This window comes from Thalassophryne amazonica, chromosome 21 (genome assembly GCF_902500255.1).
Source record: "Thalassophryne amazonica chromosome 21, fThaAma1.1, whole genome shotgun sequence".
NCBI classification, from domain to species: Eukaryota; Metazoa; Chordata; class Actinopteri; order Batrachoidiformes; family Batrachoididae; genus Thalassophryne; species Thalassophryne amazonica.
Genome location: NC_047123.1, coordinates 6,908,939 through 6,921,977, shown reverse-complemented (window position 1 = coordinate 6,921,977; position 13,039 = coordinate 6,908,939). Strand labels below are relative to the sequence as shown.

The 13,039-nt window shown below is 41.3% G+C and overlaps 1 protein-coding gene across 1 annotated transcript in view; it reads left to right on the top strand.

Moving 5' to 3' along the window:
• The window catches only part of ttc13 (tetratricopeptide repeat domain 13), a 117,861-nt gene extending 108,885 nt beyond the window's left edge, over positions 1–8,976 (top strand). Inside the window, exons 19-23 of the mRNA XM_034162263.1 lie at positions 2,628–2,763; positions 2,950–3,029; positions 6,965–7,043; positions 8,420–8,499; positions 8,614–8,976. Coding sequence (XP_034018154.1) covers positions 2,628–2,763; positions 2,950–3,029; positions 6,965–7,043; positions 8,420–8,499; positions 8,614–8,728 — 490 coding nt within the window. The 3' untranslated portion in view covers positions 8,729–8,976. The remainder of the gene's footprint in view (positions 1–2,627; positions 2,764–2,949; positions 3,030–6,964; positions 7,044–8,419; positions 8,500–8,613) is intronic.
• Positions 8,977–13,039: the final 4,063 nt, after the last annotated feature.

Genomic DNA, 13,039 nt, shown 5'->3' with positions numbered 1-13,039 from the left:
TACTGACAATGGTTGTGACACAGATGAGGGCAGGGAACACTCCAAGGGTCTAAGGCATTGGAGCAGCGCTCCACCAGGCTGGTAGAGATGCTGTTCTGCTGGCATTGTAGACTATATATGTTTTTGTCTGTCTGTTTAGAGCAGCAGGTTAATTATACAGACTGAAAGAAATGACCCATCATCCCATTCTGGAAAGGGTTTACAATAATTACATGGGTATTCTATGCCAGGAAAGGTTCTTGCAAGTATTATTGTAATAGTATTCAGTACCAGTTACTTGCTCATTGAACTGTGGACCGCATTAGGTACTGGTAGTGCCACATTGTACGGGGCAGAATCTCTGAATTTTCCCCAGTGGAAATTGGCGTTTGTTAGGGACATGTTCTGTCTACTGCACTATTCAATGACTTCCTGCCCTTGACTTCCCTTGTGACGCTGTGATCTTTATAGAAGTAGACACCATGATTGTAGCACTCGGAAGCTTTGGAGGAATTTGAATAGCTGAGATTGTGATGGTTCTGGACCAAGATGAAAATCCAGAGTTTCAATGGATTCAGCCATTAGAAGTGTATTTGTGTTGAACTTGTAGAGCCATTCATTGATTTCTGCAGTGTCATTCATGTGTCTGGGACCTCGGCCTTTTAGATCAGGAGATGCCAGGAGAGAGCTTACACAGTAAATTTTGCTGAGTAAAATTTACTCTGCTGGGATAACATTTGGTCCCAGTGTAAATAGTTAAATATACTCTACTACAGGGCTAAATTAACTCAACACAGTGTAAAATCAACTCTTATTGGAGTAGAACCACTTGCATTGACTAGACGGTGTCGCCGACCAAACGCCCCCCCCCCCCCCCCCCCCTAAAAATCAGTCCGCCCTGCCTTCACTGCACAGGCGTCATCAGCCGCGGTTCACGGATTATCACCTCGTTTCTGCTTAAAACTGCACTCCAGTCATCATCTATCTCAGCAACAGATATCTGAAGCTTTTGTACAACAATCATTTCCATATAAATTCAGCATTATTTCATCATAAAAAACAGGAAGCGATCAGAGCGCTGCAGCCACATGGGCTGCTAGCTGTTGCCTTCACTGCTCATCCGTCATTTCAAAGCGTCAACGATTATTGCCTCATTTCTGCTTAAAACAGCCTTGTTTCTGCTTAAACTGACTTTATAATGATTTAAGAGGTTTTACCTTTATCATCTGATGGTTAATAATCTCATTAATCCATTTGATTGGGTGAAGAGACTCCATCTCACAGGGGCTGCTGTGGTCGTAAATGACGCTTGCGCAGTGGAGGCAGGGCAGACCAGTTTTTAGGGGTGGACTATTCAGTCGATAGAGCTGTTTTCACTTAGGAAATTACCCTGTTGTATCTGATGATTTGTGGACGTTCATGCTGGTTATACGGTCACAAACAGAGCTTAACGGCGACGCGTTATCTGTATCAGAATCCAATCAATACTTTCGTATGGTAGCTTAAATTCACCCATTTCGGCGACGGTGGCGGTGTTGGTACGCAACTTTCTCTTGCTCTCAAATAACAGCGCTAACAGCTAGCAGCACGCAGCCGGTGTTCTGTAGAATTGTGCGTCTCATCACATAAATCGACAGTTCCATGTTCCGACTATATTGCATGCGCAGTTGCGCGGAGGACAGGAATGAAATTCAACAGGAATGACATCTCATCAGAACACCGGTCAGGGTGCAGAGTAATACATCCAAATGTGAAACGGTCGAGTATTTTGCCACCGTTACCCCGATATTATACAGTGTGAAATCTCACACACTTAACCAGTCAGATTCGTGGAAAAACTGTAATTGGATTAGAATCTATAATAGAGTGTATTTTACTCTATTTAGACTCGGACCAAATGTTAACTCGGCAGAGTATATTTTACGCAGCAAAATTTACTGCGTACAGGCTTAGCCCTGTCCAGTTCCCTCATGATTCCATAAATGGAGTCATGAGGTGAGTGGACAGAGGTGTTTGGTGATGCTGTCTGTACAGGAGAATGAGGATCCAAGCTTTTAGGCTCCTGGTCTGTCCTGTCCTATATGATTGTGAGACTTTTGACACTCACCAGTGACCTAAAAGGACAACTTGATATCTTTGTTACAAGGTCTCTTCAGTGGGTTGTTTGGTACCGTTGGAATGCATGATCCAGCACGCGGGTGCCTCAGCGTTGAGGATGCAGCAGCTGGAGTAAGGGGGGATGTCCACCTTTCAGCTGGCTGCAGCAGATAGATGGATATTTTTGATGGAGTGGTTGTCTGATTGGGTGTCTGCCATGCAGTAGCCAAGGTGGTGTCGTAGTATGTTGGATGCAGAGACACGTGGCACCAGTGCATGCTCCCAGACCTGTTCCTACCTAACTTTGTCCCACCCTGATATTTTCTACAAAATTTATATGTGGGGGTAACTAATGACTGTGTGAGATGATAGAGTAGAGACAATCAGTACGAGTAAATATTACATTTTGATTGTGAACAGAACTTTGTCCAACACAGTGCTTCTTTTACATATATTTATTGGAGTAGAAAAAAGTTAATTTATTATAAATTAAATTACAATTACACATTTGCTACGCCGGCATCAGATGTATCTTGTTTGTTTTGTATTAGGGTGGGCAACATGTTATTCTCAGTGGAGACTCAAACCACAGAAGAACGCACACAACAGTACCAGTCTGAGATAGAGTCCATCTACAAGGACCTTACTGCCAAAGGGAAGGCGTTAATGCTGTCCACAGAACTTGGGGTAAGAGTCACTTCTTCTTTTCTCATTCCATCGTAACTCAAAAACTGATGAAAACCTTTTCTATTTTTTTTAAAAAGCCAATTTATCAGACATAATTTTACATGTTGCATTAGTTTTGGCTTCTGTGTATGTGTGTGGACACACTGAGACTGACCATATGGACTCTAATGATTTTTGTTCTTTCAGGATGCAGATGCCGTGTGCAACTTGATCCTGTCCTTAGTTTATTATTTCTGCAACCTCATGCCTCTCTCCAGAGGGTCCAGGTAAATACACTGAGGAGGAAGAATGTTTGTACAGTTTTGGTTTTCAGCCACCTCAAGCTAAAAAAAAACTACTGCTGCAGTGAGTAGGAAACTTACGCAAGTCGGGTCATATCAGGTCTGAGAGCATGTGCTGGTGCCACAAGTTGCAATCACACCATGGAACCAACCTGGGACCTGACTTTCAACAACCACCAACAGTCCATCCTCACCACCTGATAACAGCCATCTATGTGGTGGTAAGGGGACTTACTTTATATGAGTGCAGTGGTTGGTCTAGCTAGCTGCAAACTCCGTTTCATTTGTCTGTAAAAGCTAGTGAGAAATAAACATTTCTAAAACTGAAAATGCTGTTTTGGGACCTGGTAACACCTCTAAAGTGATTTACAAGACATTTCACTGGCGTTAGCATGGTGTCGTCACAGGCTGGTCTAGCCAGCTGCAAACTCTGTTTCGATTGTGTGTAAATATAACCTGTTTCTCATATATTATGTAAAAGCTAGTGAGAAATAAACACTTCTAAAACTGAAAACGCTAGGGGTGCTGGAAAAAAATTGATTCATGTCCGAATCGCGATTCTTATTTATTAAGATTCTGAATCGATCCAAAATGTCCAAGAATTGATTTTTAAAAATACTTGCTGCGTGTACTGTTTGTCAGGCAATGGCCTCCGTACTACAGTGTCCCTGCTAGGGGAGGGTGTGGTGTGCTTCAAACATTCGTGAGCTGCAGCTTAGCATGGTGGACGAAGAGCTAATTTTGGATTTTATTATTTGCTGCGTAAGAAGGAGTTTGACATGACTTATGCAGTGTGCAGAATCTGCAAAATGAAAGTCAAGTACTTCGGAAACACTTCAAATCCACAAGCCCACATGCTACACCATCACCCGGAGCTAAAAGAAGCGGAGCAGCAGTCGCTGCCGACTACAGACCTGCGCACACTCCATCACTTCACTAAACTTCCAGGCAACTCTGAACGAGCAAAGCAGATAAGCAAATTTACTTCTTTAGAATCACTTGATTAACCTTGTAAAGCTGCATTTTCTTAAACACAAACATTTTTTAAGTAATATAACTATTTCTCAGAGCTCTTTCAATCGAAAATCGATTCTGAATTGAATCGTCACCCCAACAATCGGAATCAAATTGAATTGTGAGTTGTAAGATTCACATCCCTAGAAAATGCTGTTTTGGGATCTGATAACAGCTCTAAAGTGATTTACAAGACATTTCACGGGCATTAGCATGGTGTCGTCACAGGCTGGTCTTCTATTCTATGCTATTCTACACCATTAAACAGTAAATATTGTTTGTTTGATTGATTGATTGAGGAGCTTTATTGAACATGTACGAATTGTACATAAGACAATAGGATCTTCATAAATAACAATAAATGTATAATTTGTGTTTTTTGGCATTGCATTGTTTTTTTATTTGTTTTTTTTATGGGATTCAGATTAAACCAGATGACAGAATAGTGCAATCGTTAAACAAAACATAGCAATGAAGAAAATGAGATGATCCCTGTTCAAAGGGTTACATACTCTTAGTCCTTCATACAGTGTATTTCCCTTTTTAGCATCAGTGACAGCTTGCGGTCTTTTGTGGTCGTTGTGGATGAGTACCTTTACTTTCTCAGATGATAGAGCTGCCCATTCTTTTTCACAAAAAGCTTCCACAACCTGTAACGTCTTTGGCTGTCTTGCATCAACTGCATATATGAGATCTCCCCAAAGTTGTTCTTTTTGTGAATATTGTGGTCAGGAGACTTTAATGGCCCTTTCACAACCTTCACCTTTTTTCTGATACACTGGCTTTGTGCTTCAGATCATTGTAATATTGGAAAGTGTGTCCCATGCACAGCTTTTCAGAATCAAAGTAAGTTCTCACATACAATGAATTTGATCTGGTGTCATTGGTGCATAAACAGTAAAAGAAAATATGTCTATACAAAGTAATAGGTGCATAAACAACAGTAAAAAGAAAAGGGAAAAAATACTTCTACAAGAGTAAAGGAGTCAAATAGTCAAATGGGCTAAACTAAGTTTACTGTCAAATAGATATAGTGGAATGGGGCTATGCAGGCATACAGATGAACAGTCAGGGATGATCAGTCTGTACTTTGTGGGAGTGGCGGGGGGAGGCAGGGTAAATGGGGTCTCTGACATTATTTATAAATCTAGCTGCTGATGGAAAGAAGCTGTTTTTGTGTCTTGAGGTTTTAGTCCTGATGGACCTCAGCCATGTACCAGAGGAGAGGGTGACAAAAACTTTGTGTCCTGGGTAAGAGGGATCAGCTACTATCTTCCTTACTCGCCTCAGGGCCCTGGAGGTGTACAGGTCCTGTAGGGATGGCAGATTGCAGTTGATCACCTTCTCTGCTGCGTGGATGATATGCTGCAGTGTGTTCCTGTCCTTAGCAGCGGCAGTAGTGTACCAGACACATACAATGCGGTCTTTTGTGGTAGTGATATAGGAAGAGATGATGGACTCAGTGATGGCAGTGTAGAAGTTCACCATCATTGTTTTTGGCAGGTTGAACTTCTTGTGCTCTCTTGGTGATAGAGTTGATGTTCAGCTCCCACTTGAGGTCCTGGGTGATGGTGATCCTCACGTAACGGAAGGACTCAACAATGGCGACTGAGGAGTCACACAGGATGATGGAGTTAGCTGGGACTGGGTTCTTCCTGAAGTCAACAACCATCTTCACTGTGTTGAGAGCATTGAGCTCCAGATTGTTTTGCTTGCACCAGGACACCAGGTGATCGATCTCCAATCTGTAGGCCGACTCGTCCCCATCGGGGATGAGTCAGATGAAGGTTGCATGTTCAGCGAACTTCAGGAGCTGTACAGACTGGTGGCTAGTGGTGCAGCTGTTGGTGTACAGGGAGAAGAGTAGAGGAGAAAGAATGCAGCCTTGGGGGAATCCGGTGTCCCCGACCGAAAGGCCTGCCCCGCCTTCACTGAGCATGTGTCATGTCTGAGCGTCATCAGCTGCAATTCACTGATTATCACCTCGTTTCTGGTTCAAACTGCACTCCAGTCATCATCTATCTCAGTGACAGATATCTGAAGCTTTAGTCCAACACATTTCCACATAAATGCAACATTATTTCATAATAAAGGACAGGGGACCGATCAGAGCGCCACGTGCTGTTGCTGTGCCTACATCATTTCGGAGCGCCATTCACCGATTATTGCCTTGTTTCTGCTTAAAACCGACTTTAGAATGATTTAAGAAGTTTTAATTTGTCGTCTGATGGTTAATAATCATGTTATTCCCTTTGATCGCTTTGGGTTTGGAGAGTCAGTCTCAGACGAAGGCACAGTGAAGGCAGGGTGGACCAATTTTAGAGTGGGCTGTTTGATCTGCAACACCAGTACTGATGAGTGCAAATTGTCCTCAAATATTTTTTGATAACATAACTTAGTGGTTAGTACTGTTGTCTCATGACAAGAAGGTCCTGGGTTCCCTTCCCGCCTCGTCCTTTTTGTGTGGAGCTTGCTTCTTCACCCGGGTTTGCTCTTGGTGCTCCAAAAGACATGCTGGTTAGGGGAATTGGTGACTCTAAATTGACTGTAGGTGTGAGTGAGAGTGTGTCTATATGTGGCCGGTGTAGGGTGTTTCCCACCTCTTGCACAGTGACTGCAGGGGCAGGCTCCACCCCCCGTGACCCTTGGTCAGTAAGGGTCAGTACAGCCATAGGTGAAATGTGCTCAGGTCTCACGAGAGCTACACAACTCATTGAGTGTTTATGCACAGGCACAAATTACAATCAAACCTCACGGCAACAGGTGTGGAAACATGCCCTTAAAAGCCAAACATTCAAGGGTATGTAAACCTTTGATCGGGATCATTTTTGTGATTTCAGTTATTATTTAAAAAGGGCACATGCAGTTATGTGATAAATATATCCCATTGATTATTCTGTCCCCAGTGTGGTGGCCTACTCAGTCGTGATGGGGGCACTGATGGCCAGCGGGAAAGAGGTTGCCGGTAGGATCCCTAAAGGAAAGGTAGGGTCCACAAAATTTCCTTAAGTACAAACTACTGCATGTTGAGCTCTGGAAGTTTGGAGCAGGAACCTCGTTTTTGGAGCTATGTTAACATCTTTTCACATATGACCATAACATTTTTTTTTTTTTCAAACGGAGTTGCACAGATAAGGAGCTCAGCTACCAGTATGTAGACCTGAGTTTAAATCCTGCTCATGTTTCCTGTCTGTTTCTCTTCATTTACATTGTCCCAGCCCACCCAATTTACTGTTGTCAACCTGTTACAACAGAGTTTTAGTGTTTTTTTACAGTTGTATTAAAACAGGATGCTTTGTCTCTGATGGCTGATGGATGGATTGAACGTAAACTTTTGTGACAAATGATTCAGAGTTACCAGATTGAAAGCAGGTGACACACAATCCATCGCTCGCTCTCTCTTTTCTCATCATTAAAGATAAAACAATGTTTGTTCTTGTTACTGTGGCAAGCAGTGAAAGATGAACATTTTAAATTTTAGTTTTATAAACTCCTGGTGTATCACCAGCTGCAATCTGCAAGTTTCTCCAAATACCATTGCTTGGAACTTCCATTTAACTTTTTTCTTTGTTTTTGCCATTTCCATCTCTTCATTTTTCCGTTCATAATCCAACTCTTGATCACAGGAAAACTCAGCATCGTCGCCTCGTGTCACTCTGAAAGGCTGATGGCACCTGTTCAGGAGCTCAGTGCACGTGTTCTTTCTTTTTCCTGTCGAGCACATAGTCATTTAATGTTTTTCTTGTTATTTGTACCATTTATTGCTTAATTTTGGAATGTATTATTTGGAAAAGCCACGACATCTCAGATTCTCTAACTTATCCACTCTGGAGATGAACCATCCCTTAGTTATGCTGCTATAGACGTAGACTGCTGGGGGGTTCCCATGATGCACTGTTTCTTTCTCTTTTTGCTCTGTATGCACCACTCTGCATTTAATCATTGGTGATTGATCTCTGCTCCCCTCCACAGCATGTCTTTTTCCTGGTTCTCTCCCTCAGCCCCAACCAGTCCCAGCAGAAGACTGCCCCTCCCTGAGCCTGGTTCTGCTGGAGGTTTCTTCCTGTTAAAAGGGAGTTTTTCCTTCCCACTGTAGCCAAGTGCTTGCTCACAGGGGGTCGTTTTTACCGTTGGGGTTTTACATAATTATTGTATGGCCTTGCCTTACAATATAAAGCGCCTTGGGGCAACTGTTTGTTGTGATTTGGCGCTATATAAAAAAATTGATTGATTGATTGATTGGAGATCATCTTTAGAAAAACAGTTAGATGGTGTGAATGGATGACCAGGACAAGGAAGAAATGGTTCGATTCCTGTCATAGTGTGAACTTATCCTTGTCTTGTTTTTCCCTTCAACTCAGCTGGTGGATTTTGAAGCCATGACAACTTCCAGCCCAGACAGCTTCAGTAAAACAGCAAAAAGTTGGATGAATCTAAAGAGGTGAGACGATCCTTCAGTATTCTTAGTTTGCTGGTGTTTGTCAAACGTCCGTCATTAATTCTGTGGTTTGCACTCGGTTGCGCTACACTCTCTTACATTTCTCTTTTCCACCAGTTTACCAAGCTGGTACCAGAGTCTTCCATCTGTAGCAGAGACGTTCCCGTCCACTAGAACAATGATCGAGGTTCTCAATACAGATTCTTCTTCACACTGTCCAAAGAAGTCTTAACACAACTTCCATACGGGGCGGAGTCTGTTCAGTAGTCTTAATCCAAGCTTGATAAAACCAAGGGACTTTCCTTTTTGGCAACTAAGGCAACTTGGACTGAGTTCTCCAAATGTATCTTGACTGCTAAGATGATCTGTACGCTTTTAGTTATTTAGATTTTAAGGAACAAAATGATGACTGTGCTGGGTTATTTCCTGTCATCCTCTCTTAAATACTCTCTGCTTTTTTCCAGACCTTAATCATCTTTTTTAAAAAAAAATACATATTTACAGTAGTGTTCAGAATAATAGTAGTGCTATGTGACTAAAAAGATTAATCTAGGTTTTGAGTATATTTCTTATTGTTACATGGGAAACAAGGTACCAGTAGATTCAGTAGATTCTCACAAATCCAACAAGACCAAGCATTCATGATATGCACACTCTTAAGGCTATGGAATTGGGCTATTAGTAAAAAAAAAGTAGAAAAGGGGGTGTTCACAATAATAGTAGTGTGGCATTCAGTCAGTGAGTTTGTCAATTTTGTGGAACAAACAGGTGTGAATCAGGTGTCCCCTATTTAAGGATGAAGCCAGCACCTGAGGAAAAACGGGATGTTCAAGACATTGTTCAGAAGAACAGCGTAGTTTGATTAAAAAGTTGATTGGAGAGGGGAAACTTATACGCAGGTGCAAAAAATTATAGGTTGTTCATCTACAATGATCTCCATTGCTTTAAAATGGACAAAAAAAAAAAAAAAACAGACGCGTGGAAGAAAACGGAAAACAACCATCAAAATGGATAGAATAACCAGAATGGCAAAGGCTCACCCATTGATCAGCTCCAGGATGATCAAAGACAGTCTGGAGTTACCTGTAAGTGCTGTGACAGTTAGAAGACGCCTGTGTGAAGCTAATTTATTTGCAAGAATCCCCTGCAAAGTCTCTCTGTTAAATAAAAGACATGTGCAGAAGAGGTTACAATTTGCCAAAGAACACATCAACCGGCCTAAAGAGAAATGGAGGAATATTTTGTGGACTGATAAGAGTAAAATTGTTCTTTTTGGGTCCAAGGGCCACAGACAGTTTGTGAGACGACCCCCAAACTCTGAATTCAAGCCACAGTTCACAGTGAAGCACAGTGGTGCAAGCATCATGATATGGGCATGTTTCTCCTACTATGGTGTTGGGCCTATATATCGCATACCAGGTATCATGGATCAGTTTGGATATGTCAAAATACTTGAAGAGGTCATGTTGTCTTATGCTGAAGAGGACATGCCCTTGAAATGGGTGTTTCAACAAGACAATGACCCCAAGCACACTAGTAACCAAGCAAAATCTTGGTTCCAAACCAACAAAATTAATGCCTCACAGATGTGAAGAAATCATGAAAAACTGTGGAATACTACTTGTTTTTTACTAATAGCCCAATTTCATAGCCTTAAGAGTGTGCATATCATGAATGCTTGGTCTTGTTGGATTTGAGAGAATCTACTGAATCTACTGGTACGTTGTTTCCCATGAAACAATAAGAAACATACTCAAAACCTGGATTAATCTTTTTAGTCACATAGCACTATTATTCTGAACACTACTGTATCTTGAGATTAAGTAGCAGATGCCCGCATGGTTGGATATTTATGAAAATTTAAATCCAAGTTTCACTCCATCTGATGGGCAAAAATGGTATGCAATACCGAACAAGCACTTTTACGATTTTGTTTGTTTGTTTGAGATGTGGAACTCATTTGTGATTACTTTATGTTGAAGTTCTCACCTGGTGGACTCTTGATCTTACATGGGTTAATGTTACGTTGAGTTTAAATTTTCTCATTATTTTGTTATTTGTTTGTTTTGGGTCCACAACAAAGCTTCGTACATTTGCACAACGCCACCAACAAGTTGCATCCACACTGTATCTAAAGTACTTTTATTTCGCTTGGAAAACTAATGGCACTGAAATGTTCCTTCAAGCAGTGTTGACGTTTTACTTCAATTTGTATAGTTTTTGAGATATGAAGCAAATACCTTCAGGGTCGTTTGGCTTCACGTGGGAAACATGAACATTTAAAGAAAAATGGCTTTTTTTTCATTTGTTTTATTTTGTAAACTTTGTTTGTTTTTTAATCATGTGTTGAGCCCCTTCACTTTAATTGTGACCAGTAATGGTTTTAAAACACAACAAGTTTGGCTGTCGAACAAACACAAGAGCAACACTGAGATTTTGGTGTTATTTCAAGGCACTAGTTGCATTTCTTGACATAATGGGCACTATCGTAACATCTATAGCGCATGATTTAAAGTGCTGTTTGGGCCGTCGAAGTCTAGTTTTCAATTTGTGTGGCTCGTTCTCTGTGTACAGAGTAAAGCTTTTGTTTGGTCAGTCCATCAGGGGGTGTTTTAGGTTTTGGATGTAATCTGACCTTAACCAGACTATCGTCTTTTAAGAGAAATCTAAGTTTTGCAACTTGGTAGATGACAGAAGTCGAAAAAAACTGGTTGTGCACAGACTATTTATTGGAGTGCAGAACTTGAGCACCTTCCTGCAATGCTTCCTTTGCCATCCTTTTTGGTCTGTCTCCATTACCGCCAATAACACACAGACCCCCATCTGAGTCTGTTGGAAACTAGCGATAACTGCTGTGCTCCAATTTGCGCCGGTGTTAGATGGAGCCCGATGGCTTTTGCCTTCCACAGTGCCAGGACACACAGCGCAAAAGACGTTTTCTTACCGAGCATTTAGATGTCAGATTATAATGAGGCCCCATTACAAAAAAAAACATTTATTTTATCATCTTGGCATCAGAAAAAAAGTGGTAAGGTGGATTTTCTTTTTTCTTAGAGACACAACAAACAATACAGTAAAATTTTGAAGTTGGGAAATGAAACTTCCCCTAATAAGACACAAAGACGATAGTATAGTTTTCTATTATAACCAAAGCATCCTCACAGCTTTGCAATAGTATTTTGTTATAATCCACAAAAATAGATGTCATCCAAAATCTCCTCTTAATGCAGCAGATAAGTGAAACAATCATGCAAATCGTGATAAAAGCATTAACCTTTGCAGAAATACTCCTTAGACACTCCTCTTTTGAAACAACCGATTAGCCACTTGACTTTTCAGTCGGTCATCAGGTAGGGGTCAATTGAAGAATTACAGAGGTCAAAATTAAAAGATGCTCCAATCATATTGAAAAATATTCCAATTATTTGCCTGATCATAAAGATTCCAAAAAGGTATAGTTTGGACTATCTATGACTGAATTCTATGGATTTACGGGATAAAAACAGCAAGAATGGTGACAGTGGTGACAGTGTCATTTTGTACAGGGATCAAAAGTTAAAGATGCTCCAATTTTGGTAAAAAGTGATGCAAATTATTGGTTGAATGGAATAGTGTTGACACTGTTGAATGTTTGGTCTCCAAAGTAAAGGTCAAACAATGACATGTGACATACTTGTATGTTACCCTGTAACATGATAAGTAAGGATGATACATGGTCCAAACTATTCCTTTTTAAAACCGTGTTAACTAGCAATTTGCATCACTTTTTACCAAAATTGGAGCAACTTTAACTTTTGACCCCTGTACAAAATGAAACTGACCTTTGTCACCATTTTTGCTGTTTTTATCCCATAACTCCATAGAATTCAGTCACAGATAGTCCAAACTATACCTTTTTGGAATCCTTATGATCAGGCGAATAATGTGGAATATTTTTCAGTATGATTGGAGCATCTTCAATTGACCCCTACCTGACCACCAATTGAAAATTCAAGTGGCCAATCGACTTTTTCAAAAGAGGATTGTCTGAGGAGTATTTCTGTCGAATTTGATGCTTTTATCACCATTTGCAGGATTCTCCTGCAAATATATTGAATATTCTCTTGTCCGCTGCACTATCTAGGACAGGGGTGGCCAAGTTCGGTCCTCAAGAGCCACCTTCCTGACACTCTGTTGTCTCCCTGCTCCAACACACCTGAATCCAATGAAAGACTCATTAGCAGACTTTTAATGAGCCATTCATTGGATTCAGGTCAGGAAGGTGGCTCTCAAGGACCGAACTTGGCCACTGATCTAGGAGATGGGCGGGCTGCAAAATTCACCTTGCAGCCATTGTACTGAGTGTCCAAGCTACCTCCATTGTCCAGCAAACCACATGATGCCACATGCATAATTTCTTTAAGTATGGCTTATGGTCACCCGTACCATGGCTGCTTCAGCTTCTTGGCCTTATCAGCGATCTGCACCCCATTAGTGCCATCGTCCTCGTGTGTGTGTGTGTGTGTGTTTGTTAGTGACAACAAGCAGCAAGCTCCGGGCCTGA